This window comes from Elephas maximus, chromosome 14, assembly GCF_024166365.1.
Source record: "Elephas maximus indicus isolate mEleMax1 chromosome 14, mEleMax1 primary haplotype, whole genome shotgun sequence".
In the NCBI taxonomy this organism is placed as follows: Eukaryota; Metazoa; Chordata; class Mammalia; order Proboscidea; family Elephantidae; genus Elephas; species Elephas maximus.
Window position 1 is genome coordinate 97,986,887 of NC_064832.1, and position 25,189 is coordinate 98,012,075.

Here is a 25,189-nt window from a genome sequence, read left to right on the forward strand (position 1 = left end):
TTTTCTGAAGTGATTTCCTAGGTTTCTTAGCTCCTATATATACTAACCCCCACCCGTCTCTCAGTTGTCGTACTGTGGGGGCTTGCGTGTCGCTGTGATGCTGGAAGCTATGCCACCGGTATTCAGATACCAGCAGGGTCATCCATGGAGGACAGGTTTCAGCTGAGCTTCCAAACTAAGACAGACTAGGAAGAAGGACCTGGCAGTCTACTTCTGAAAAGCATTAGCCAGTGAAAACCTTATGAGTAGCAGTGGAACATTGTCTGATATAGTGCTGGAAGATGAGCCCCCCAGGTTGGAAGGCACTCAAAAGATGACTGGGGAAGAGCTGCCTCCTCAAAGTAGAGTTGACCTTAATGACATGGATGGAGTAAAGCTTTCGGGACCTGCATTCACTGGTGTGGCACGACTCAAAATGAGAAGAAACAGCTGCAAACATCCATTAATAATCAGAACCTGGAATGTAAGAAGTAGGAAGCTAGGAAAATTGGAAATTGTCAAAAATGAAGTGGAAAGCATAAACATCGATCCCTAGGCATTAGTGAGCTGAAATGGACTGTTATTGGCCATTTCGAATTGGACAATCATTTAGTCTACTATGCTGGGGATGACAACTCGAGGAGGAATGGTATTGCATTCATCGTCAAAAACAACGTTTCGAGATCTATCCTGAAGTACAATGCTGTCAGTGATAGGGTAATATCCATATGCCTACAAGGAAGACCAGTTAATACCACCATTATTCAAATTTATGCGCCAACTGCTAGGGCCAAAGATGAAGAAATGGAAGATTTTTATCAGCTGCTGCAGTCTGAAATTGATCGAACATACAATGAAGATGCATGGATAATTATTGACAATTGGAATGCGAAAGTTGGAAATAAAGAAGAAGAATCAGTAGTTGGAAAATATGGCTTTGGTGATAGAAACAATGCCGGAGATCGAATGATAGAATTTTGCAAGACCAACGACCTCCTTATTGCAAATACCTTCTTTCACCATCATACACGGCGACTATACACATGGACCTTACCAGATGGAGCACACAGAAATTGACTACATCTGTGGAAAGAGACGATGGAAAAACTCAATATCATCAGTCAGAACAAGGCCAGGGGCCGACTGTGGAACAGACCATCAATTGCTTATATGCAAGCTTAAGCTGAAACTGAAGAAAATCAGAACAAGTCCACGAGAGCCAAAATATGACCTTGAGTATATCCCACCTGAATTTAGAGACCATCTGAAGAACAGATTTGACGCACTGAACACTAGTGACCGAAGACCAGACGAGTTGTGGAATGACATCAAGGACATCATCCATGAAGAAAGTAAGAGGTCACTGAAAAGACAGGAAAGAAAGAAAAGACCAAGACAGATGTCAGAGGAGACTCTGAAACTTGCTCTCGAATGTCGAGCAGCTAAAGGAAGAATTGATGAAGTAAAAGAACTGAACAGAAGATTTCAAAGGGCAGCTGGAGAAGACAAAGTAACGTATTATAAGGACATGTGCAAAGAGCTGGAGATGGAAAACCAAAAGGGAAGAACACACTCAGCATTTCTCAAGCTGAAAGAACCGAAGAAAAAATTCAAGCCTCAAGTTGCAATAGTGAAGGATTCCATGGATTCAATATTAAACGATGCAGGAAGCACCAAAAGAAGATGGAAGGAATACACAGAGTCATTATACCAAAAAGAGTTAGTCGATGTTCAACCATTTCAAGAGGTGGCATATGATCAGGAACCAATGGTACTGAAAAGAAGAAGTCCATGCTGCTCTGAAGGCATTGGTGAAAAACAAGGCTCCAGGAATTGATGGAATATCAATTGAGATGTTTCAACAAACAGATGTAGCGCGGGAGGTGCTCACTCATCTATGCTAAGAAATATGGAAGACAGCTTCCTGGCCAACTGACTGGAAGAGATCCACATTTATGCCTATTGCCAAGAAAGGTGATCCAACCAAATGTGGAAATTATAGAACAATATCGCTAATATCCGACGCAAGCAAAATTTTGCTGAAGATCATTCAAAGACGGCTGCAGCAGTATATCGACAAGGAACTGCCAGAAATTCAGGCCGGTTTCAGAAGAGGACATGGAACCAGGGATATCTTTGCTGATGTCAGATGGATCCTGGCTGAAAGCAGAGAATACCAGCCGGATCTTTACCTGTGTTTTATTGACTATGCAAAGGCATTCGACTATGTGGATCGTAACAAACTATGGATAACATTGGGAAGAATGGGAATTCCAGAACACTTAATTGTGCTCATGAGGAACCTTTACATAGATCAAGAGGCGGTTGTTCAGACAGAACAAGGGGATACTGATTGGTTTAAAATCAGGAAAGGTGTGTGTCAGGGTTGTATCCTTTCACTGTACCTATTCAATCTGTATGATGAGCAAATAATCTGAGAAGCTGGACTCTGTGAAGAAGAATGGGGCATCAGGATTGGAGGAAGATTCATTAACAACCTGCGTTATGCAGATGACACAACCTTGCTTGCTGAAAGTGAAGAGGACTTGAAGCACTTACTAATGAAGGTCAAAGACCACAGTCTTCAGTATGGATTGCACCTCAACATAAAGAAAACAAAAATCCTCACAACTGGACCAATGAGCAACATCATGATAAACGGAGAAAAGATTGAAGTTGTCATGGCTTTCATTTCACTTGGATCCACAATCAACAGCCATGGAAGCAGCAGTCAAGAAATCAAAAGACGCGTTGCATTGGGTAAATCTGCTGCAAAGGGCCTTTTTAACGTGTTGAAGAGCAAAGATGTCACCCTGAAGACTAAGGTGCGCCTGACCCAAGGCATGTTATTGTCAGTCGCGTCATACGCGTGTGAAAGCTGGACAATGAATAAGGAAGTCGGAAGAAGGGTTGGCGCCTTTGAATTGTGGTGTTGGCGAAGAATATTGAATATACCATGGACTGCCAAAAGAACAAACAAATTTGTCTTGGAAGAAGTGCGGCCAGAATGCTCCTTAGAGGCAAGGATGGCGAGACTGTGTCTTACGTACTTTGGACATGTTGTCAGGAGGGATCAGTCCCTGGAGAAGGACATCATGCTTGGCGGAGTACAGGGTCAGCAGAAAAGAGGGAGACCCTCAACGAGGTGGATTGACACAGTGGCTGCAACAATGAGCTCAAGCATGAGAACGTTTGTGAGGATGGCGCAGGACCAGGCAGCGTTTCGTTCTGTTGTGCACAGGGTCGCTATGAGTCGGAACCAACTCGACAGCACGTAACAACAACAACATATACACTAAGATATGCGTTGGCCATCATTAACCCCTCTGTGAAATTACTCAAAGCTATTTTTATACAATTATTTGCAAAATTTAAGTCTTAAGTGTCATTTGCTTTTTTGCTTACTACTCCATCTCTAAATTATATTTATGTTTTCTGTTATTAATGATTTGTATCCCTCCCTAATACACTTAAAAAGCATTTGCTAAATTTTAGAATAAGTCCTGTGAAGACAAAATAACTGGATTTTTAGGTTTCATATACTTGCAGATCTCAATAACATGATAGGATTAATGACTGTATTAAATATTGTTATATTATTTTCACTTTCTAGTTTTTTGGTTGCTATTCTTGTTACACAGTATTCTTGTAATTCAGATAAACACATGGTGTAGACAGGAACAGCTAGGTAGGAACTTAGAACGTGGTGAGATCAGCTTCCTATAGAAATAAAGAAATGCATTTTTTACTTTAACTTTTTTCTTTAAGAGTATAGCAATTTCTCAGGACAAATTATTTTACAAAATGGTAGTCAACTTTAAAACTTTAGCTCATTAGAATAAAACTCTTCTATCAAAATTATAGAATCTTAGAGGTGGACAATCTGTTAGATAATCATCTTATTCAAACATTCATTCCACCAATAAAGAAACTAAGAATCAAAAGATTAGGTAACTTGCAGAAACTCTAAAGGCTCTCTGATCCCAGGTATCTCTAGCTAACTTAACAGGGAGGTCAGTGGTTTGCCACTTTGAAGAATGAATTGGTGCCACTCCTGTCTCTGAAGTTGAGCCTACTAATACGGAAAGATTTATGCGTGAAGAGGCAGCGGAGTGGGTGAGTCAGAAAGGAAGCTTCATCTGAGATATGATTATCCCTCCAGCAGCCCCTGCTTAAGCCTAATGTCTTTCTGTGACCCGTGAATTACAAAATAATTCCATTTACAAAATCAGTGTTTCACTTATGCTTTAAATGTGTGGTGCTGGGCTCCAGTCTGTGTTTATAAATAGCATAGTCATCACATTACCTCCGTGCCTGGAATTCACTGGCTTTGCCCTGCCCTGTCCAGCGAGCTCTGAAAACAGCGCTGCTGGGAATTGAGGTGTGGTGTAAACGCTACACACACTGAACTCATGCCCGTACCTGGCTCTGAATTCTCAGGGAGGTTTTGTTCTGTTGGGAAGTGGGGTTAACCTGCTCTGCCGTTATTTATACCCATTGCCCTCCTTCCCTTTCTCATCTCACCTAGGCTCATGACAGCCTACCATGCCTTCCTACTTAACAGGGGCAGGTATTTATGCCTGCCTCACCAAGCCTGATGGGGGACATTGACCCTACAGATGTAGTGCCCGCTATCGACTGGATGTCCCATCTCCTGACGTTTAGCACAGGGTGGACATATAACTGGTTCTTAATAAATGCATTCTGAATTGAGTTTCTAAATGCATTTTTGTAATAAAAAAGATTTTAATAATACAGTTTTCAAAGCAATTTCATGTGTACTTGCTTATGTAACCATTCTAACTGCCTTATTGGGTAGGCAAGGCAATTACTGCTGTCGTGGACGGCGAAATAGAAACTGAGCAATGTGAGATTGCTGGTGCTTTGAAGTGAACTGTGTGTCCTAAACCACGTGTTGCTGCTTTTTTGGCAGAGGAAGGTATGGCTAGTTTCCATCATGGGAGAGTATGGCCTGGTTTTCTCCTGGCTTCTCTGCAGTTATTTTGAATCTCTTGGTTGTAACCGTATTTTGCTGGGATCTTGTTCACTGAGCTGTAGGTTACACACCAGGGCTTTTGGGCATATTGGTGTGAAAGCTCCCTGTAGGTATATACCAACCGCTTTGACTGTTCTTTGGTGTATGGTTTCCACAGAGATTCTATCCCTGTGCCGCCTACATCTGATTGGAGGCGGATGTCGGGAGCTCCGCTCGGAAAGTCTGAGGTACCATCGGATTGGTAGCGGATGTCGAGAGCTCCGCTCGGAAGGTCTGAGGTACCATCGGATTGGTAGCGGATGTCGAGAGCTCCGCTCGGAAAGTCTGAGGTACCATCGGATTGGTAGCGGATGTCGAGAGCTCCGCTCGGAAGGTCTGAGGTACCATCTGATTGGTAGCGGATGTCGAGAGCTCCGCTCGGAAGGTCTGAGGTACCATCTGATTGGTAGCGGATGTCGAGAGCTCCGCTCGGAAGGTCTGAGGTACCATCTGATTGGTAGCGGATGTCGAGAGCTCCGCTCGGAAGGTCTGAGGTACCATCTGATTGGTAGCGGATGTCGAGAGCTCCGCTCGGAAGGTCTGAGGTACCATCTGATTGGTAGCGGATGTCGAGAGCTCCGCTCGGAAGGTCTGAGGTACCATCTGATTGGTAGCGGATGTCGAGAGCTCCGCTCGGAAGGTCTGAGGTACCATCTGATTGGTAGCGGATGTCGAGAGCTCCGCTCGGAAGGTCTGAGGTACCATCTGATTGGTAGCGGATGTCGAGAGCTCCGCTCGGAAAGTCTGAGGTACCATCTGATTGGTAGCGGATGTCGGGAGCTCCGCTCAGCAAGTCTGAGGTACCATCTGATTGGTAGCGGATGTCGAGAGCTCCGCTCGGAAAGTCTGAGGTACCATCTGATTGGTAGCGGATGTCGGGAGCTCCGCTCAGCAAGTCTGAGGTACCATCTGATTGGTAGCGGATGTCGAGAGCTCCGCTCGGAAAGTCTGAGGTACCATCTGATTGGTAGCGGATGTCGAGAGCTCCGCTCGGAAAGTCTGAGGTACCATCTGATTGGTAGCGGATGTCGAGAGCTCCGCTCGGAAAGTCTGAGGTACCATCCCGTTGAGACTGCAGAGTGTTCTGTTTCGATGAAAGTATGCAGTGAGGGAACGGGTGGCCTCGTGCCCCATGTTTGTCAGTTAGTGATAATAGATCAGCTTTTATTTCAACTCTTCACCCTTTAATGTACACCCTTAACATACCTGTGCAAATTTCCCATTTTTTTTTTTTTTTTGGCTGAGCAGGAAGGGAAGAAAAATGCCATCTTTGGATATCATGATCCTTTGTAATCAGGAGAGGCCAACCCGTCTCCTAATTGATTGACTTCCTTACACAGTTACAGTAGGGCAGTACAGAAATGATCACTCAACTAACTTTCATCATTTCCCTGCTGTTTTTGTACCTGACATTAGGTTGAACAGTTTTACAGGACCATTCAGAACATAAAATGTTAAAGCTAAACAGGAAATTAAATCACTAATATAAAATGATGTCTCCATAAATGTGGCAGCACTGGATTTTACATATATGAAACAATAAGATTATCACATGCTAAAATAGAGTGAGCACTCATATATACATTATTTATGTATACTTCAGTTCTTCATTCTTTCATTTCACAGACCCTTCCTGAGTACTGGCAGTGTGTCAGCAGTGTGCTCTAATACACTAGGAAGGTCGCAGTGAGCAGACCCTTCCTGAACCCTGCCAGTGTGTCAGCAGTGTGCTCTACTACACTAGGAGGGTCACGGTGAGCAGACCCTTCCTGAGCCCTGGCAGTGTGTCAGCAGTGTGCTCTAATACACTAGGAAGGTTACAGTGAGCAGACCCTTCCTGAGCCCTGGCAGTGTGTCAGCAGTGTGCTCTACTACACTAGGAAGGTCACGGTGAGCAGACCCTTCCTGAGCCCTGGCAGTGTGTCAGCAGTGTGCTCTAATACACTAGGAAGGTCACGGTGAGCAGACCCTTCCTGAGGCTGGCAGTGTGTCAGCAGTGTGCTCTAATACACTAGGAAGGTCACAGTGAGCAGACCTTTCCTGAACCCTGCCAGTGTGTCAGCAGTGTGCTCTAATACACTAGGAAGGTCACAGTGAGTAGACCCTTCCTGAGCCCTGGCAGTGTGTCAGCAGTGTGCCATAATACACTAGGAAGGTCATGGTGAGCAGGCCCTTCCTGAGTACTGGCAGTGTGTGAGCAATGTGCTCTAATACACTAGGAAGGTCACAGTGAGCAGACCCTTCCTGAACCCTGCCAGTGTGTCAGCAGTGTGCTCTAATACACTAGGAAGGTCACAGTGAGTAGACCTTTCCTGAGCCCTGGCAGTGTGTCAGCAGTGTGCCATAATACACTAGGAAGGTCATGGTGAGCAGGCCCTTCCTGAGTACTGGCAGTGTGTGAGCAATGTGCTCTAATACACTAGGAAGGTCATAGTGAGTAGACCCTTCCTGAACCCTGCCAGTGTGTCAGCAATGTGCTCTAATACACTAGGAAGGTCACAGTGAGCAGGCCCTTCCTGAGTACTGGCAGTGTGTCAGCAGTGTGCTCTACTACACTAGGAAGGTCGCAGTGAGCAGACCCTTCCTGAGTACTGGCAGTCTGTAACCAGTGTAGTAATATACCTGAGCCCTGGCAGTGTGTCAGCAGTGTGCTCTAATACACTAGGAAGGTCACGGTGAGCAGACCCTTCCTGAACCCTGCCAGTGTGTCAGCAGTGTGCTCTAATACACTAGGAAGGTCATGGTGAGCAGACCCTTCCTGAGCTCTGGCAGTGTGTCAGCAGTGTGCTCTACTACACTAGGAAGGTCACGGTGAGCAGACCCTTCCTGAACCCTGCCAGTGTGTCAGCAGTGTGCTCTAATACACTAGGAAGGTCACGGTGAGCAGACCCTTCCTGAACCCTGCCAGTGTGTCAGCAGTGTGCTCTACTACACTAGGAAGGTCACGGTGAGCAGACCCTTCCTGAGGCTGGCAGTGTGTCAGCAGTGTGCTCTAATACACTAGGAAGGTCACGGTGAGCAGACCCTTCCTGAGCCCTGACAGTGTGTCAGCAGTGTGCTCTAATACACTAGGAAGGTCACGGTGAGCAGACCCTTCCTGAGGCTGGCAGTGTGTCAGCAGTGTGCTCTAATACACTAGGAAGGTCACAGTGAGTAGACCGTTCCTGAGCCCTGGCAGTGTGTCAGCAGTGTGCTCTAATACACTAGGAAGGTCACAGTGAGCAGACCCTTCCTGAGCCCTGGCAGTGTGTCAGCAGTGTGCTCTAATACACTAGGAAGGTCACAGTGAGCAGACCCTTCCTGAGCCCTGGCAGTATGTCAGCAAGGTGCTCTGATACACTAGGAAGGTCACAGTGAGCAGACTATTCCTGAGCCCTGGCAGTGTGTCTGCAATGTGCTCTAATACACTAGAAAAATCACAGTCAACAATGTGAATGGGAGCTCAGTGCTGGCAGAGCCAACGAGGAGTTTAAATCTTATGATTCTGTGTTTCCTTTTTTTGTCCAACATTTACCATTATTTGTTTTCTGACGGAAACTAAAGGCAACTTATTAGTAAATGAGAAGCCACATTTTTATGTATGTTTTCCCCTTGTCAGACTTCATTTTGAAATAGCAACCCTAGCTGAGATATTATTTTATTTACTTGTTTTCTCGTTTTTATTATAGTGGTGATACAAAGAGTGAGATATTTGCAATTCACAGCATAGGTATATTGTTGTTTTTAGGTGCCCTCCGGTTGCTCCCAACTCATAGGGACCCGATAGGGCAGAGTAGAATTGCTCCATAGGGTTTCCACAGAGTGGCTGGTGTATTTGAACTGCAGACCGTTTCGGTTAACAGCAGAGCTCTTAACCACTATGCAGCCAAAGCTCTATAGGTATATTAAGAATGTATATTGAAAAGATATTTCAAAAAATAAATTCATGGATTTCCTAATTAGTTTTTCCTTCTATAGATATTAATCTTGGTTTTGTCTTTATCCCTAATACAGAAAATTTGAGAAATCCAGAATTAAAATGTTTGAGTTGAAATCCTCAGACTCTTTAGAAGACATGTTTCTTTGGAATTGAACAGCACTGACTTTTTTTGCAGATTCTTTTTATATTTTACTATTGTTATTTACATATTTTGTAAATGAAGTCTAAATTCTTTGTTTCAGATCTTGACAGAGCAAGTATGCACTCAAGTTGTACACAAGCCACACCCAGAGCCAGATTCTACAGTGAAAATTCAGAACCCAAGTGAGCAAATGGCAGCTCTTTATTTAATCGCTTGTCACGTGGTAACATGTGAGAGGAGACCATAAGTGGGTGTAATCACCTTCATGGGCATGGTGTTCCACCTGTGTGGTGCCCAGCGTTTTGCTGTAAATCAGTCAGTACTCTGAGCAGACGAGGCTGTGCACTTCTTAGTCTTCAACGCCAGTTTCTTTGTCGTTTACAGTGATTCTGAAGGTGGTGGCAACTTTACTGAAAAACTCCACACCAAGTGCAGAACTGATGGAGGTTCGCCGTCTGTTTTTATCTGACATGATCAAACTTTTCAGTAACAGCCGTGAAAATAGAAGGTCAGCAATTTGAGTACTGTAATGAACCTTTATTCCATAAGTAATCTTATATTCTCTGGCCTTAAATTTTCAGTCTTTTCAATAAAAACTTTTCATGTCTTTTGCATGTTGCTAAGTACACATAATCATTAGAGAAGTGTTGTATATTTCTTTGATTTAGTCTGTATTCAGTATATTTTGACTTATTTTTATACACTTTTATTTAGTAAGGAGCCCTGGTAGTGTAGTGGCTAAATGCTTGGCTGCTAACCAAAAGGTCAGCAGTTCAACTCCACCAGCTGCTCTGAGGGACCAAAAACCTGGTGATCTGCTCCTGTAAAGATTACAGCCTAGGAAACCCTCTGGAGCAGTTCTCCTCTGTCACATGGGGCCGGTTTGAGGCAGCACACGACAACAACATCTATTCTGTTTTAATTTTATGTGTGAATGTACATATACTCAGATCCTTATTTCAAATGTACTTTTGGTGATATTTACCTATCACCAACACTACTTAACACTTTTAATTATATTTGCCCGTATTCACTTATTCTTCTCCCAGTTTGTCATATAACTAAAGCGATTCATTTTTAAGCTAGCTAGCGACGTCAGTGGGGTACAGTCTGAGGCCGTGGAGTCGGCACGGTCACGGGGCCTTTAAGCAGCATGATGGCGTGTCTGCTGGGCGTAAAGCACTGTGCCGGGCCGTGAGACGCTGCCGTGGTGGAACACGGTCTAAGCACACACAGCCTGGTGGTGATGACAGTCACAGAGCTGTGATTAGTGTGTAACATGTTACATGTGGTGCAAGTGCCAAGCGGGATGAGAAGCAGAGAAACAATAACTAAATCTGACTGCAACAGCTAGGAAAGGGATTCTGAGTGATCACATGGATTTTTCCAGGTAGAGGAATGAGGGAAAGCCTTTGGAAGTCTAAAACATACAATGTGCGGAATGACTTGGGCTTGCTTTACTGATGGCAGATTGTATTTTCACTATTTTATCAAATTTCAAGGGTTTACATTCTAATTTAACTTAGATATTTATAATGAGATCCTCTTTATTCCCCTCAGGTGCTTATTGCAGTGTTCAGTGTGGCAGGATTGGATGTTTTCTCTTGGCTACATCAACCCTAAAAATTCCGAGGAACAGAAGATTACGGAGATGGTCTACAACATCTTCCGGATCCTTCTGTATCACGCGATAAAATATGAATGGGGAGGCTGGAGAGTCTGGGTGGATACGCTGTCAATAGCCCATTCGAAGGTAACAGGGGATTTAGAATTCCCTATCGCCAGGGCCTCAGCAGTGGGAGAAGTGCCTACAGACCGTCATCTGCTGCCCTCTCTTGGGCAGTGAGGATTATGGCCGATTCCTTTATTCCAATTTTCTGTTTTTTTTTTTTTTCTTTTTGGTTTTTATGAGTCAGAATCGACTCCATGGCAACAAGTTTGTTTTTTTTGGATTCTTAGAATGTTAGAGCTTGACGGTATCTTAGTGATCACTTCATTCAAACCCCAGTTTTATAAATTAGGACTTTGGGATCCCATATTTGATGTGACATCTGTTTTATAGCAGATCTGAGAACATGAATACGAGCCGATTGCTCTTAACTAAAGCATACCTGGTTCTCATAAAAAAGTTTTATACAATATTTTCTAAAATATACTTTGTTAGACATTTTATAAAATAGTTAGAAATTGTTTTCAAGTGAATCGTAAATACATTTAAAATGTTTGATCTTCTTTGTATTTTTAAATGCTTTGTCTTTTCTTTAAGTATCTATTTTTCTAAGTATCTATACAATCTGTGTTTAAATATAGGACCCCTGGTGGCTCTGTAGTTAAAGCATTTGGCTTCTAACCGCAAGACTGGCAGTTCGAACCCACCAGCTGCTCCGCAGGAGAAAGATGTGGCAGTCTCCTCCCATAAATATTACAGCCTTGGAAACCCTGTGGGGCAGTTCTACTCTCTCCTTTGGGGTCACTGTGAGCCAGAATTGACTTGATGGTGGTGGGTGAATATTTAAACATATAGGTTTCAACCCCTGCTTTGGGATTTTATTTCCTCTTTGTCAAATTAAGAGGTTATAGTATTTAGATAATCTCCGAAGGACAGTCCCTCTGAATCTTAAAGTCTGTTATTCTGTCATTTAAACATAAATTAATAACACATGCGCCTATCACAAAGCATTTTGAATACTTTTTTTTTTAATTTTGGAGGTTTTATTTCTGTTATAAATTTACATTTTATAATGTATTGGCACCTCAGTTTTATCATTGCATTCACAAATTTTTAGAGGCGAAGACATGATAACTTAGCACAAGAAATGTATATCCTGACCATTCCTAAACAAGCTGATGTAAAGTCGCAAATTCAAAATAGGCTAGATAAAGATAAAATGGTTGTTTTTTTTCTGGGTTTTACAAGTTTATACATGTATGTATTTATGATTTTTTTTTATATAACTTCAGTTGTGAAAGGACACACATGAGTTATAGGTGGTAAAAACCAGCAGTAATTGTACTGTGGATGCTATGATATACTAGCTGTCATTCTCTGTTTAAATTCTCATATCCAGTGTGTTAACACAGGTAAAACCGAAGTACTTAACCTCAAAGAAACAATCACTGTATTTGAACCTTTAATATTGTTAGTTTACCTACGTGTGAGACTTCGGGCAGGTCGCGTATAAGTCATGTGTAACTATTTTTTGATGATTTCTTCCAATTACTTGTTGAAAGCAAGCATTTATCTTAGGATTAATATGTGCTAATTCTGAAATTTTAAAATTCCTGCCACTGTCTTTCTATTATCACCACCATTTTATTTACATCCAATATCTTCTTAACATATACAGAATGCATTCATGTAAAATATTTTCCTTTACTTATTCCTCCTAAGGTCACTTATGAAGCCCATAAGGAATACCTAGCCAAAATGTATGAGGAGTATCAAAGACAAGAAGAGGAAAACATTAAAAAGGGAAAGAAAGGGAGCGTGAGCACCATCTCTGGTCTTTCCTCGCAGACAACAGGAGCAAAGGGTGGAATGGAAATTCGAGAGATAGAAGATCTTGCACAGAGCCAGAGCCCAGAAAGTGAGACCGATTACCCTGTTAGCACAGATGCCAGAGACTTACTCATGTCAACAAAAGTGCCAGATGATATCCTTGGACACTCAGATCGACCGGGAAGTGGTGTACATGTGGAAGTGCACGATCTTTTAGTTGATATAAAAGCAGAAAAAGTGGAAGCAACCGAAGTAAAACTTGATGATATGGATTTATCTCCAGAGACTTTAGTAGGTGGAGAGAATGGTGCCCTTGTGGAGGTTGAATCTTTGCTGGATAACGTGTACAGTGCTGCTGTTGAGAAGCTCCAGAACAACGTACATAGTAGTGTTGGTGTCATTAAAAAAAACGAAGACAAGGATAATGGTCCATTGATAACATTAGCAGATGAGAAAGATGACCTTTCTAACAGTAGCACATCATTTCTCTTTGATAAAGCACCCAAACAGGAAGAGAAGCTCCTTGCGGAACTTTCCAGCAATCACATTATCCCAAATATTCAAGATACGCAAGTTCGTCTTGGTGTTGGCGATGATCTTGGACTGCTTGCTCACATGACTGCTAATGTAGACTTGACTTGCACATCAAGTATGATCGAGGAAAAGGAGTTCAAAATCCATACAACTTCAGATGGAATGAGCACTGTTTCTGAGAGAGACTTAACACCACCTTCTAAAGGGTTAGAATATGCAGAAATGACTGCCACAACTCTGGAAACTGAGCCTTCTGGTAGCAAAATTGTACCAAATATTGATGCTGGAAGTATAATTTCAGATACGGAGAGGTCTGACGACGGCAAAGAGTCAGGGAAGGAAGTCCGAAAGATCCAGACGACCACTACCACCCAAGTAAGTTCTCCCATATGAGGTCTAGAGACAAACAAAACATACTGAACAGACTTTAGGTTTTTAGCACAGAAAAAAAAAAAAAAAACTAGCTGCTGTCGAGTCCGTTCCAACTCATAGCAACTTCAGCACAGAAGCAGACTGATTTCCTACCAATTACACTATGTTAATATGCAATTAATATTCAGTATAAAAAAATTTTTTTTTTTTTTTATTCAATTATGGCATCACAGTAATACAGTGAACCCTGTGAGAGCCAGACCTCAACGGGACTGCATTGTTTTTCTGGGTCTCACAAGTTTTCTACATTTGACAGGGTGCAGTCTTACCACTTTTCTATCACTTGTTTTAGTGGAAAATATTTGAGTTTTCCTCCTCTGACAGGTTTCCATCTTACACATGTTCCAGCTTTTGCATGTTTTTCTGTATATGGAGTCAAGTAGTGTGGTGGCATATATAAGAGAGAATACAGATACCTGAATTATAGTTCCAACTCTGCCAGTTACTGTCTGCGCAACATTGCTCAACCTCTCTGGGCCTAAGCTTCCTTCTAAAGTACAAGAGGTTGTACTAGATCAAAATATGACTTTTATGGCCTTTACCAATTCTAGCATTCCATGGCTCTGACTACACATCACTCTGTGATCCACACGTTTTGTACTTGAGCTTGCATTCTGAATACTTGATTAATTTTAACCGTTTAAGCTGCAGGCCCAACCCTGTTCTGTGGATGTAGAAAAGAGGACCAGGGTGCAGATTGAAGAGGTAGATGAAGTGAAGGGGAAGGGAAAGGGAAAGGAGCCTGTTACTTACCCAGTGCGTACTATGGTCCAAAAGAGCCCTGGTGGTACAGTGGTTAAGCACTTCGTCGCTAACTGCAAGGTCATGGGTTCAAACCCACCATGCCTCCATGGGATAAAGATGCAGCAGTCTACCTCCATAAAGATAACAACAGCCTTGGAAACCCTATGGGGCAGTTCTACTCTGTTGTATACAGTCGCTGTGAGTTGGAATCAACGGCACTGCGTTCGGTTTTTTGGGATTTATGGTTCAGGCACTGTGCTCTGAGTTTACAGATTTAATCCTCACAACAATCCCATAATGCAGGTATTATAGCTGAGAGAATCTGGAATTATTAGCAGTGAGAATTATTTTCTAAAACCTCATGAACAGGAATTTGTTGTAAGAGAATTCAAGACTCTTAGTCCTGGTGGTGAGGAAATGTTGGTGCTGCCGTTTGGCCTTACCGGAATAAAACCAAAAACAGAGGAGTTTTTCTCATTTGTATTTTAATTGTTGTGCTTTGAGTTTTAAGGCCACTTCCTTATTTTCTAGGCTAAACAATACCTTATGGTTAAGAGTTTAAGAAATTTATAGTAATATTTTTACCCCTTAATGATTTTGTCTTTGTTGTTGCCTGGGGGATTTTCACTCAGTTTTTAATCACTGAAGGTCAATTAATGTGTTTCCCTTACAATTATATTTTGAAGAATAAACTGTACTGGTGTCTTTATACTTTCATAACAATTCTTTAAAAACATGTTTTTTGTGGAAAAGGTGTTTCTGTTTTTTTATTTCTTCTGTTAACTGCCGATTTCCATTTTTGTGGCAGTTGTATTACAGTGATAATTGACAGAGGATGAAAACTTTGAATTCAGCACAGATTATTTAAAGAAAACCGTGGTGTGTTAATCTCTAGGCATGCCTGGTTGTTACTCAGAGTTCATAGGATTTGTTTGTTTGTTTTCTTACTTACCAAGGACATTTGTTTTTCTACATTTGAAGTACTGTGAGTGAAGTAGTCTTTGAAATTAACTTGACTCTATTCTAGTAATATTTCTTCTGATTTTGTGTTTGACACGTATTCAGTATACTTCATATGCTTTCTTCTGTAAGGAGGTCATGTGGTCTAACTTCATACTTTTCCTTCTGTAAGGAGGTCATGTGGCCCAACTTCATGTGCTTCCTTCTTAAGGAGGTCGTGGTCTAACCTCATACAGTTCCTTCTGTAAGGACATCGTGTGGTCTAACTTCATACGCTTCCTTCTGTAAGGACGTCGTATGGTCTAACTTCATACACTTCCTTATATAAGGAGGTCGTGTGGTCTAACTTTGTATGCTTCCTTATGTAAGGAGGTCGTGTGGTCTAACTTCGTATGCTTCCTTCTCCAAGGAGGTCACGTGGTCTAACTTCATATGCTTCCATCTGTAAGGTGGTCGTGTTGTCTACCAGAGATAAACAGAAATAAAGAGGATCTAGTTTTCAATCTGCACTTTGGTGGTAATCTTGAGTGTGTGATTACTTTGCCTCATTTTTGCAATAGTAAAATAGAAACTGCGGTAGTAGCTTTCCAGCTCAGAGGATTCCTGGGCAGAGAATCGCCAGGTGAGTGACATGAGTAAACTTTATCAACCTTATTGACTCATAGGCAAGAGCTTTCCTGTACTCACTTGTCCTCTTTACCGTACTCACAGCTTTCCTTTTGATTTCAGATGTTGATTTTGTTCTTTACAGAAGGTTACCTTGTCTTTCCTTAGGCTGTTCAGGGTCGGTCTATCACCCAACAAGACCGAGACCTCAGAGTTGATTTGGGATTCCGGGGGATGCCAATGACTGAGGAACAGCGGCGCCAGTTCAGCCCAGGTCCCCGCACGACCATGTTTCGGATTCCGGAATTTAAATGGTCTCCGATGCACCAGCGGCTTCTCACCGACCTGCTGTTTGCGTTAGAAACAGATGTACATGTTTGGAGGAGGTAGAAAGATTTCCTTCCTTTAAGTGAGACTACTTCCAGTTAGGAAAATGAGTATTTTTAATTAATGGCATGAAACTGATTCATGAGTGAATTATAGCACTGAATAACACAAATTAAATTTATTAAAAATAAACTTCTCCCTCCAGAGCCCTGATCCAAGGGCTGAGGGCTCTGGAATTCTGAGTTCTGTAACAGCTTGGTATGAAGTTTGGAAAGCCAAGCTTCTGACTAGGTTGCAGACAGAAAACAGCAAGGTTGGACTCGTCTGCTGGCCAACACTTACATGCACACAGCCTCGTACGCAGACACGCCCTTCCTCTTCGCAGGCACTCAACCACATATGCACCTGTATTTAGCTAACATGAGTGGTTTTTATTTCTGTTGTGTGGGTAAAATAGAAGTAAGACATTTAATTTTAGAAAGTTTGTATTTTAAAGTAAGAGCTGCTTGAAAATAATTGAACATTTAGATTTTTGACAGAAACGTAATTATTTTCGTAAGGGTTATAACGCCTGGGGCTCAAACCAAGAAGGATCTAAGACCTTAGACCATTAAAAAGCAAAACTCTGAAACCTGGCATTACCTTTTGTATATATATAAGAGGCTTCTCCAAAAGAAGTTCACCTTCCACATTGTTATCTCTTCCTATGAAAATAAATCCACTGAGAAAAAAAAAAAAAAGATGTACTAATTTTTTTCTTGGCTATAAGTTTATAAATGTGCTTCTAAAATTAAATATTAAATCAACTAATAGAATTTATGTTTTTAGAGATTATGCTATTTAAATGACTAGTAGATGTCCGTTCAAATATAATCACTTAAAGAAGACAGAAGTACACATAAATCAGTATCTTTCCTCATTCTCAGTCTAAATCTCTAATATAAAATATGCAACAAATTAATCAATTTTGAATGTTTCGTTTACATGTGCATGTATGTCAATTAATAAATGTATGGCTGTATGCAACAGAGTACTCCACCATCAGCAGCTTAAGCAGTTGAGGGGCCTGACATTCTCAGGCTGAGATTGCCTCCCTGCTCCTCCTAGCTTTCCTTTCGACATTCAGGATGGCTCCTTCAGCTTCCAGCATAAATTCAATTGAGGGGCTTGATATTCTCAGGCTGAGATGGCCTTCCCTGCTCCTCCTAGCTTTCCTTTCGACATTCAGGATGGCTCCTTCAGCTTCCAGCATAAATTCAGTTGAGGGGCCTGACATTCTCAGGCTGAGGTGGCCTTCCCTGCTTCTCCTAGCTTTCCTTTTGACATTCAGGATGGCTCCTTCAGCTTCCAGCATAAATTCAGTTGAGGGGCCTGACATTCTCAGGCTGAGATGGCCTTCCCTGCTTCTCCTAGCTTTCCTTTTGACATTCAGGATGGCTCCTTCAGCTTCCAGCATAAATTCAGTTGAGGGGCCTGATATTCTCAGGCTGAGATGGCCTTCCCTGCTTCTCCTAGCTTTCCTTTTGACATTCAGGATGACTGCTTCAGGTCCCAGCATAAATTCAGTGTGGAGAACTTTCCCAAATCAGAAGGCAGGGCTGCTCTTCTTTTTCCTCCTTCCTCCTGTTCCTCCTTTTTGTTCTTGTCTTCTTTTTTCTTTCTGCTTAAAAGAGGCCTTTCACAAAATTTGTCCCTATGTCTTATGGGCCAGCAGGGTAACACGCTCATCTCCAATCAGTTATCAGTAAAAGGGAATGCGATTATAACGATCAGCCTCTATAGACCAGTCTTGGTTAACGACCCAGTGGCTGGATGAAGCTAGCCTTTTCTGCACCCATTAATATCCAGCTCAATAATAGAACAAAAGCCCGCTCTTCTCAGCAGGGAAGAAGGAATGGCTGTCAATAAAGTCTGTCTAACCAAAACCAAACCCCTTGCCATTGAGTCGATTCTGACTCATAGTGACCCTATAGGACAGAATAGAACGGCCCTGTAGAGTCTCCAAGGACTGGCTGGTGTATTCGAACTGCAAGCCTTTTGGTTCACAGCCAAGCTCCTAACCACTGCGCCATCAGGACTCCAGAGTCTGCCCAGATGGATTTTACCTCTGGTTTAGTCTGATTGATTTGTTCTTAGGTGCTCATGGTCTTTCCATTGCTAACATTGTTATGTGCTAAATCACCTAGGAACGGTTGCTTAGGGAAATTGGGACACCCACTATTAATACGAATATTAATATATAAGATGAATTTGTCATCTACTGAATTCCTTGGGAGCCTCCACTTGACTCCTACTCAACTTGCCTTCCATCAACACAGTATGTCTCTGTTTTCTTCCTCTCATGAAATTCCCTAAACAAAACTTTATGCAACTTAAGTATTTTAAAAGAAAGCCCTTTACTTTTAAGAGAGAGGAAAACATCTTGAGATCCCAAGATGTAATAGGTAATGTTTTACAACTCTAAAAAGGTGAGAATCATTGACTTAACTTTGATCATGGAGTGATCGCTTTTTTTTTCATTTTTGTCTCATCAGAAAACAGTTCGTATTGTTGACTGACACTGAACTACAAAAGCATTTCTTTGGGTATCTCCATTGCATATTTTGTAGGGAAAGTGTCACTGCTCATCTTCTTTGAGGACTTCTTACCTTTTTTATTCAATAAGTCCTTGACTTTTTACTGGTTCACTTATACCCCTGTCATGTCATGTCTGTGACCAGCAGTGTGCATTTTCACCATGGCTGCTCACAGGTGGGTGATAACTGCCTAAAAGGTAAAAAAACTTTAACTTGATCGGCTTCAGCAAAAAAAAAAAAGACATTTGTTGACCAAGCCATAGCCTTAGAATCTGCTTACTACACTGTATTTTACGAACAGACAAAATAATAAGTGAGTTATTACATTCAGGCACCCATCCACACACAAAACAGCAACACACACACGCTAACAAAAAACTCTGCTGAGATGAGTGCTGACAATATGGTAGTGTCTCTCAGGTGTAAATTGTTTTCTTTTTCTAGTAACACTGTTTTGAATTTATTTACCTTGTCTTAATATTCTAGTTGTTTATAACTATAAAAAATGTTGTTATTATAAATAAAGTATCTAAACTTGTTATTCTTAAGCCAAGGAAATGTTCATTGCATTTTGTTTTTCTATTATTTTAGCCATTCCACAAAGTCAGTAATGGATTTTGTCAATAGCAATGAAAATATTATTTTTGTACATAACACAATTCACCTCATTTCCCAAATGGTGGACAACATCATCATTGCCTGTGGGGGAATTTTACCTCTGCTCTCGGCTGCTACTTCACCAACTGTAAGTACTTTGCCTCCATCTAGTGGTGTCACTCTGAAAGTACATGACTTGGTGTTCTGTGGCGTAACTAGGCCCATCTTAACAAAGACCTTCTTCACAACCCTCAGGCTACATGACTTGGTGTTCTGTGGCGTAACTAGGCCCATGTTAACAAAGACCTTCTTCACAACCCTCAGGCTACATGACTTGGTGTTCTATGGCGTAACTAGGCCCATTTTAACAAAGACCTTCTTCACAACCCTCAGGCTACATGACTTGGTGTTCTATGGCGTAACTAGGCCCATTTTAACAAAGACCTTCTTCACAACCCTCAGGCTACATGACTTGGTGTTCTGTGGTGTAACTAGGCCCATCTTAACAAAGACCTTCTTTACAACCATCAGGCTACATGACTTGGTGTTCTGTGGTGTAACTAGGCCCATGTTAACAAAGACCTTCTTCACAACCCTCAGGCTACATGACTTGGTGTTCTGTGGCGTAACTAGGCCCATGTTAACAAAGACCTTCTTCACAACCCTCAGGCTACATGACTTGGTGTTCTATGGCGTAACTAGGCCCATGTTAACAAAGACCTTCTTCACAACCCTCAGGCTACATGACTTGGTGTTCTGTGGAGTAACTAGGCCCATTTTAACAAAGACCTTCTTCACAACCCTCAGGCTACATGACTTGGTGTTCTGTGGCGTAACTAGGCCCATCTTAACAAAGACCTTCTTCACAACCCTCAGGCTACATGACTTGGTGTTCTGTGGCGTAACTAGGCCCATCTTAACAAAGACCTTCTTCACAACCCTCAGGCTACATGACTTGGTGTTCTATGGCATGACTAGGCCCATCTTAACAAAGACCTTCTTCACAACCCTCAGGCTACATGACTTGGTGTTCTGTGGCGTAACTAGGCCCATCTTAACAAAGACCTTCTTCACAACCCTCAGGCTACATGACTTGGTGTTCTGTGGTGTAACTAGGCCCATCTTAACAAAGACCTTCTTCACAACCCTCAGGCTACATGACTTGGTGTTCTGTGGTGTAACTAGGCCCATCTTAACAAAGACCTTCTTCACAACCCTCAGGCTACATGACTTGGTGTTCTATGGCATGACTAGGCCCATCTTAACAAAGACCTTCTTCACAACCCTCAGGCTACATGACTTGGTGTTCTGTGGCGTAACTAGGCCCATCTTAACAAAGACCTTCTTCACAACCCTCAGGCTACATGACTTGGTGTTCTGTGGCGTAACTAGGCCCATGTTAACAAAGACCTTCTTCACAACCCTCAGGCTACATGACTTGGTGTTCTGTGGTGTAACGAGGCCCATCTTAACAAAGACCTTCTTCACAATCATCAGAGGAATTTTGGGGGCAAAGATGTGGCAGTCTGTTTCCATAACTATTACAGCCTTGGAAACTCCAGGGGCAGTTCTACTCTGTCTTATAGGGTCCTTATGAGTGGGAAGCAACTCCACAGCAGTGGGTTTTTAAGGACACTTTAAACCATATAAGTTTCTATTTGCACCCCTTTGATTTGTCAGTGTTGTGTTCCAGATATGTGTTTCTGGAAACATTTTTCTGATAATTCTGATGAATATTTCTGAGGAAGAGCTATAGCTATAAATAGTTAACTTCCCCCTCCTCCCATATACTGTGTATCTCTTCAAATCTGTAGTATGAGAATCTACTAAAACCCTTGTTCTGTAAACCTTGGAGTTCTAAATACAAGCATGTGGTTATTGTATAGTTAGAGGCATGAACTTAAACTTAGAAAAGTGATCATTAGATATGCAGAGTCCCATATGTACTGCCTAAAATGGTATCTCTAAACTTTATATCATTTAGAACTGGGTGTAGGAGTCTTACATTCCTTTTCTCTGAGGTTTAGCCTAGAAGCCAGTAATTCATTTCGAAAGGTAATCAAGTTTACTTTATAGTATAAAACAGTTGATGGCCACATTTTATCTAGTGATTGAACATGAATTCTTAGAGTGTTTCTAGTTTAAAATCTGGGCAGCTTCTGATAGAAAAAGTCTAAAATAGCATAACTTTTTTCTATGTCTGAAAATTTTTCATAATCCTAAAAAAACTCAAGCAACTTCCTGTATGACCTCTCGTAGCATTTTCATCCTACTTACTTACTGGTTAAACGTTTATTTTAAAAAGTCTACCCTTGTCTTTCTTTCTGTATAAAAATATTGAAATATTTTAATAAAATGGATTTGAAAGGAATTTAATGTTAATTATGTGTCATTTTAAAATATAATGCAAACAGATGCAAAATAACGAGTTTGTTCCTTACAAATTTAAATTTTAGTTATTTAACAAACATCTCTGATTCCTATCAAAACAAATGGACTGCAGAGCCACTGCTCAGATGGGAAGCATACAGAAATACACTTCCCATGTCTCTGTTCTTGCTGGTAGATCGAAACTCATCCTTAGGCCCGAGAAGTACATCTCTGTCAGAGAGAAGCCTGCCGTGTTTTCTTAAGATGGCTGTTGCTTGGTGATACAACATTTCTCAAATTGAGCGCTAGCTTTCTGTCATCGTGAACAAGCATTTTCTACGTGGCTCTTTTTCTCATCACCGTTTTGTCAATGCCACCACCACCAGTGCAGCACTGGAACTGAAATAAGGGGAGCAGCTACAGAGTGCATCCTCAGCCCTCTTCCCCTCCACAGACACAAAGGCCTCTGTTGCACCCATGTGTTTATTCAAGAAATCTGCAAAGAGAGGAGTCTAGTTCAGGAAGGTTGCATCAGAAGAGGCCACCGTCCTCAGGGCCTTAAGGAATTAGCCACTGAACCAAGGCAGTGGAGGGAGGCGTGGAGAGAAAGAGGGGCCCCGTAGGAAGCCTGCAGCACTCTGTAAGGGTGTATCCCTCCTCTTCCACCTGCCTTCCTCTGATGATCCATACTTGGTTCTGATGAACTGAGACCCATGGATGATTTTTAAAATGCATTCTAATACTGAGGCAGGGAAGGGTTGTTGTTTTTTTCCTTCTGTACATTAAAAACTGAACAAATCAATGTTTTCTACCTGGTATTTTTCTTTATCATATAATTTTTGCTCTATTTTTTATAATCATCATTTTTTTGTCAAGAAACTAAATTGTATTGAAATTTACTGTAAAATGTAATATTGAAGTTTTAAAATTTTGTGTAAAACAAAAAATAGCTCTATATGTAAAATAAATGGTAATAACCTATTGCCATCAAGATGATTCTGATTCATAGCAACATTGTCAGACAGAGTAAAACTGCACCGTGGAGTTTCCAAGGCCATAATCTTTATGTGAGCAGACTGCCAGTTCTTTCTCCCGAGGAGCTGCTGGGTGGGCTCAAACCACTGACCTTTCAGTTACCAGCTGACTGCTTAAACACTGCACCACCAGGGCCCCTTAGTTTGGTAATGTTGTCAGGTGCTGTCAAGTCGATTCCAAGTCATAGCGATCGTACGTACAACAGAACGAAACACTGCCCGGTCCTGTGCCTTCCTCACAGTTGTTGCTATGTGTGAGCCCATTGTGGCAGCCACTGTGTCAGTCCCTCTCATCGAGGGTATTCCTCTTTTTCGCTAACCCTCTACTTTACCAGGCATGATGTCCTTCTCCAGGGATGGTCCCTCCTGATAACATGTCTAAAATACATGAGACAAAATCTCACCATCCTTGCTTCTGAGGAACATTCTGGCTGTACTTCTTCCAAGACAGATTTGTTTGCTCTTCTGGCAGTCCATGCTATATTCAATATTCTTCACCATCACTGCAGTTCAAAGGCATCAGTTCTGTCCTCTATTCATTGTCCAGCTTTCGTGTACGTATGAGGCTATTGAAAACACCATGACTTGGATTAGGTGCACCTTAGTTCTTAAAGTGACAATTTTGCGTTTTAACACTTTAAAGAGGTCTTTTGCGGTGGATTTGCTGAATGCAATATGTTGTTTGATTTCTTGACTGCTGCCCATGGGTGTTGATTATGGATTTAAGTTTAGTAATCAGTTGTTAAAATTTCTGTAGGTTTGAAATGTTCTTACTTTGCTAAATACTCTTCTAAGTTTTAAGGCCAGAAGATGTTTAACTATCAAGATAGAGGAAATATTAATGAATAATTTAAATAATATTATAATTTATATACTATTTCACCACCCAAATTGGCTTATTTTTATTTCATAATGAATGTAAAGATACTGACATTTTGAGTTTTAACTCTTAAAATTATTAGTCAACTTGAGTAATAATTAAATTAAACTTGGGCACTATAGTTTACAGTTTGAAGCTGCTTTCTCCTTGCCTAAACCTTTCTTGATAGGCTTCAGAAATTCCTTCAGCCATAGAAACTTTTGTTCATTGTCTGTCTCTCTATTATTTTGGACCATTCACTGATTCTGTCTATGCCTGGTTGTACAACATAGCTGATTTTATGTTCTTTAAATAAACCGCTTACTTAAAAGAAGCACCCAGGTCCTTTTCTCCCACTTCATGTCTGGTAGAACCGTGATAGGTGCTGACTGCCGACTGTTGTTTCTGTTACTGGATTACACACTATTCTAGATAAAACGTAGTAGAGGGAAAAAGTTAGGAGGGGGGAGATTGCAGAAAGAAGGGAGTCGGAGCTAAAGGTACATGACTTTTTGAACTTAGATTTAAAATGTTAAAAGCCAAAAGAGTTTGGGAAGGAATAAGTAAAAAAGGAAACATTTGCAACATAGAGATTCCCAAGGGAAACATAGATCTGTAGATACCATTAGAATTTCAATCCTAGATATGTGAATAGAGATAGAGTTGTTTGAAAGTTAATGATTAAGTGATCTGGTCATTTTTTTTTTTTTTACATTTACGGTAGTTTTTTTTACAAAAATACTCATACTTTATATATCCAGATATGCATTTTATGAATAAATATGAGTAATGATGGTTTATGGCAAAGGTTGGCAAGCTTTTCCTGCAGGGGCCGGATAGGTTTTGTGGGCCCTGTGGTGTCTGTCTTATCTATTCAGCTCTGCTGTTGTACGTTAGACACAGCCACAGACAGCACACCAGCAAGCAGGCGTGGAGTGTTGCAATAACATTTTATATAAGAAAATCTTATATGACCCATGAGCTGTAGTTTGCTCACTCCTGGCTTAGAGCTTGATCTCCATATAAAATAAGAATGTCATGGTACACTTATTTTGTGTGAAAATTTTGTTACTTGTTACTGGGCATTGACAATTCAAAAGTTAGGGCTTGAGAAAAATTAAAACTTTCCTATTAGACAGGAACGTGCGTTTTCATACTATTTATTGAAGCTTAGTTGTTTAAGCAATTTAACTAAATATTGGGGCCATTACTTTCTACTAGAAGGTATGTAATTTTTCACACTTACCCATACTTATTTTTCTTTTGTCATTTGACATTTCTAATGTTAAAACTCTATTTTTTTGAGAAGATGAGTAGAATGCTAAGTATTCCTGGTAATTCCCTGTTCAAGAAACAATGACCCACACCTCAGCCCAGGGATGTGTCTTTTCCATTGGTTGGAATAAGGGTGGGTCTCCTTTTCCTCAAGAATGACCTTGTTAAACCTGTTGCCCCAGTATCACTGAGACACAGACATGACCTCTTTTCTGAGTTATTAGGATCTGGTGGCAGGTGTATGGTCTTTGGCATTAGATGTATCTGTGTTGTAACATGGGCCGCACCACTTACTAGATCT

General features: G+C 41.3%; 2 protein-coding genes and 1 long non-coding RNA gene across 10 annotated transcripts in view; all 3 read left to right on the forward strand.

Moving 5' to 3' along the window:
• Positions 1-25,189, forward strand: part of NBEA (neurobeachin) — an 892,011-nt gene that overhangs the window by 267,925 nt on the left and 598,897 nt on the right. For all 7 annotated transcript variants that reach the window (XM_049853455.1, XM_049853457.1, XM_049853456.1 and 4 more), the window contains 6 exons: positions 9,176-9,257; positions 9,460-9,583; positions 10,636-10,828; positions 12,467-13,483; positions 16,019-16,236; positions 19,345-19,498. In XM_049853455.1, coding sequence (XP_049709412.1) covers positions 9,176-9,257; positions 9,460-9,583; positions 10,636-10,828; positions 12,467-13,483; positions 16,019-16,236; positions 19,345-19,498 — 1,788 coding nt within the window. The remainder of the gene's footprint in view (positions 1-9,175; positions 9,258-9,459; positions 9,584-10,635; positions 10,829-12,466; positions 13,484-16,018; positions 16,237-19,344; positions 19,499-25,189) is intronic.
• Positions 3,895-6,684, forward strand: LOC126058365 (uncharacterized). 2 transcript variants are annotated; one of them, XR_007513208.1, is made up of 3 exons: positions 3,895-5,246; positions 5,655-5,865; positions 5,917-6,684. It is a non-coding gene; the product is annotated as an uncharacterized LOC126058365 (long non-coding RNA). The 2 variants fall into 2 exon arrangements; XR_007513207.1 differs by having other exon boundaries at positions 5,655-5,763; positions 5,815-6,684.
• On the forward strand, positions 19,735-21,712 carry LOC126058361 (uncharacterized). The gene is made up of 2 exons (XM_049853466.1): positions 19,735-19,863; positions 19,933-21,712. The coding sequence occupies exon 2, from the start codon at positions 19,988-19,990 to the stop codon at positions 20,945-20,947; it is 960 nt and encodes a 319-aa protein (XP_049709423.1). The 5' UTR covers positions 19,735-19,863; positions 19,933-19,987; the 3' UTR covers positions 20,948-21,712.

What these genes read in the sequence shown, in the direction of transcription:
- LOC126058361 (XM_049853466.1), top strand. Translation starts at nt 19,988, where the DNA reads ATGTTAACAAAGACCTTCTTCACAACCCTCAGGCTACATGACTTGGTG.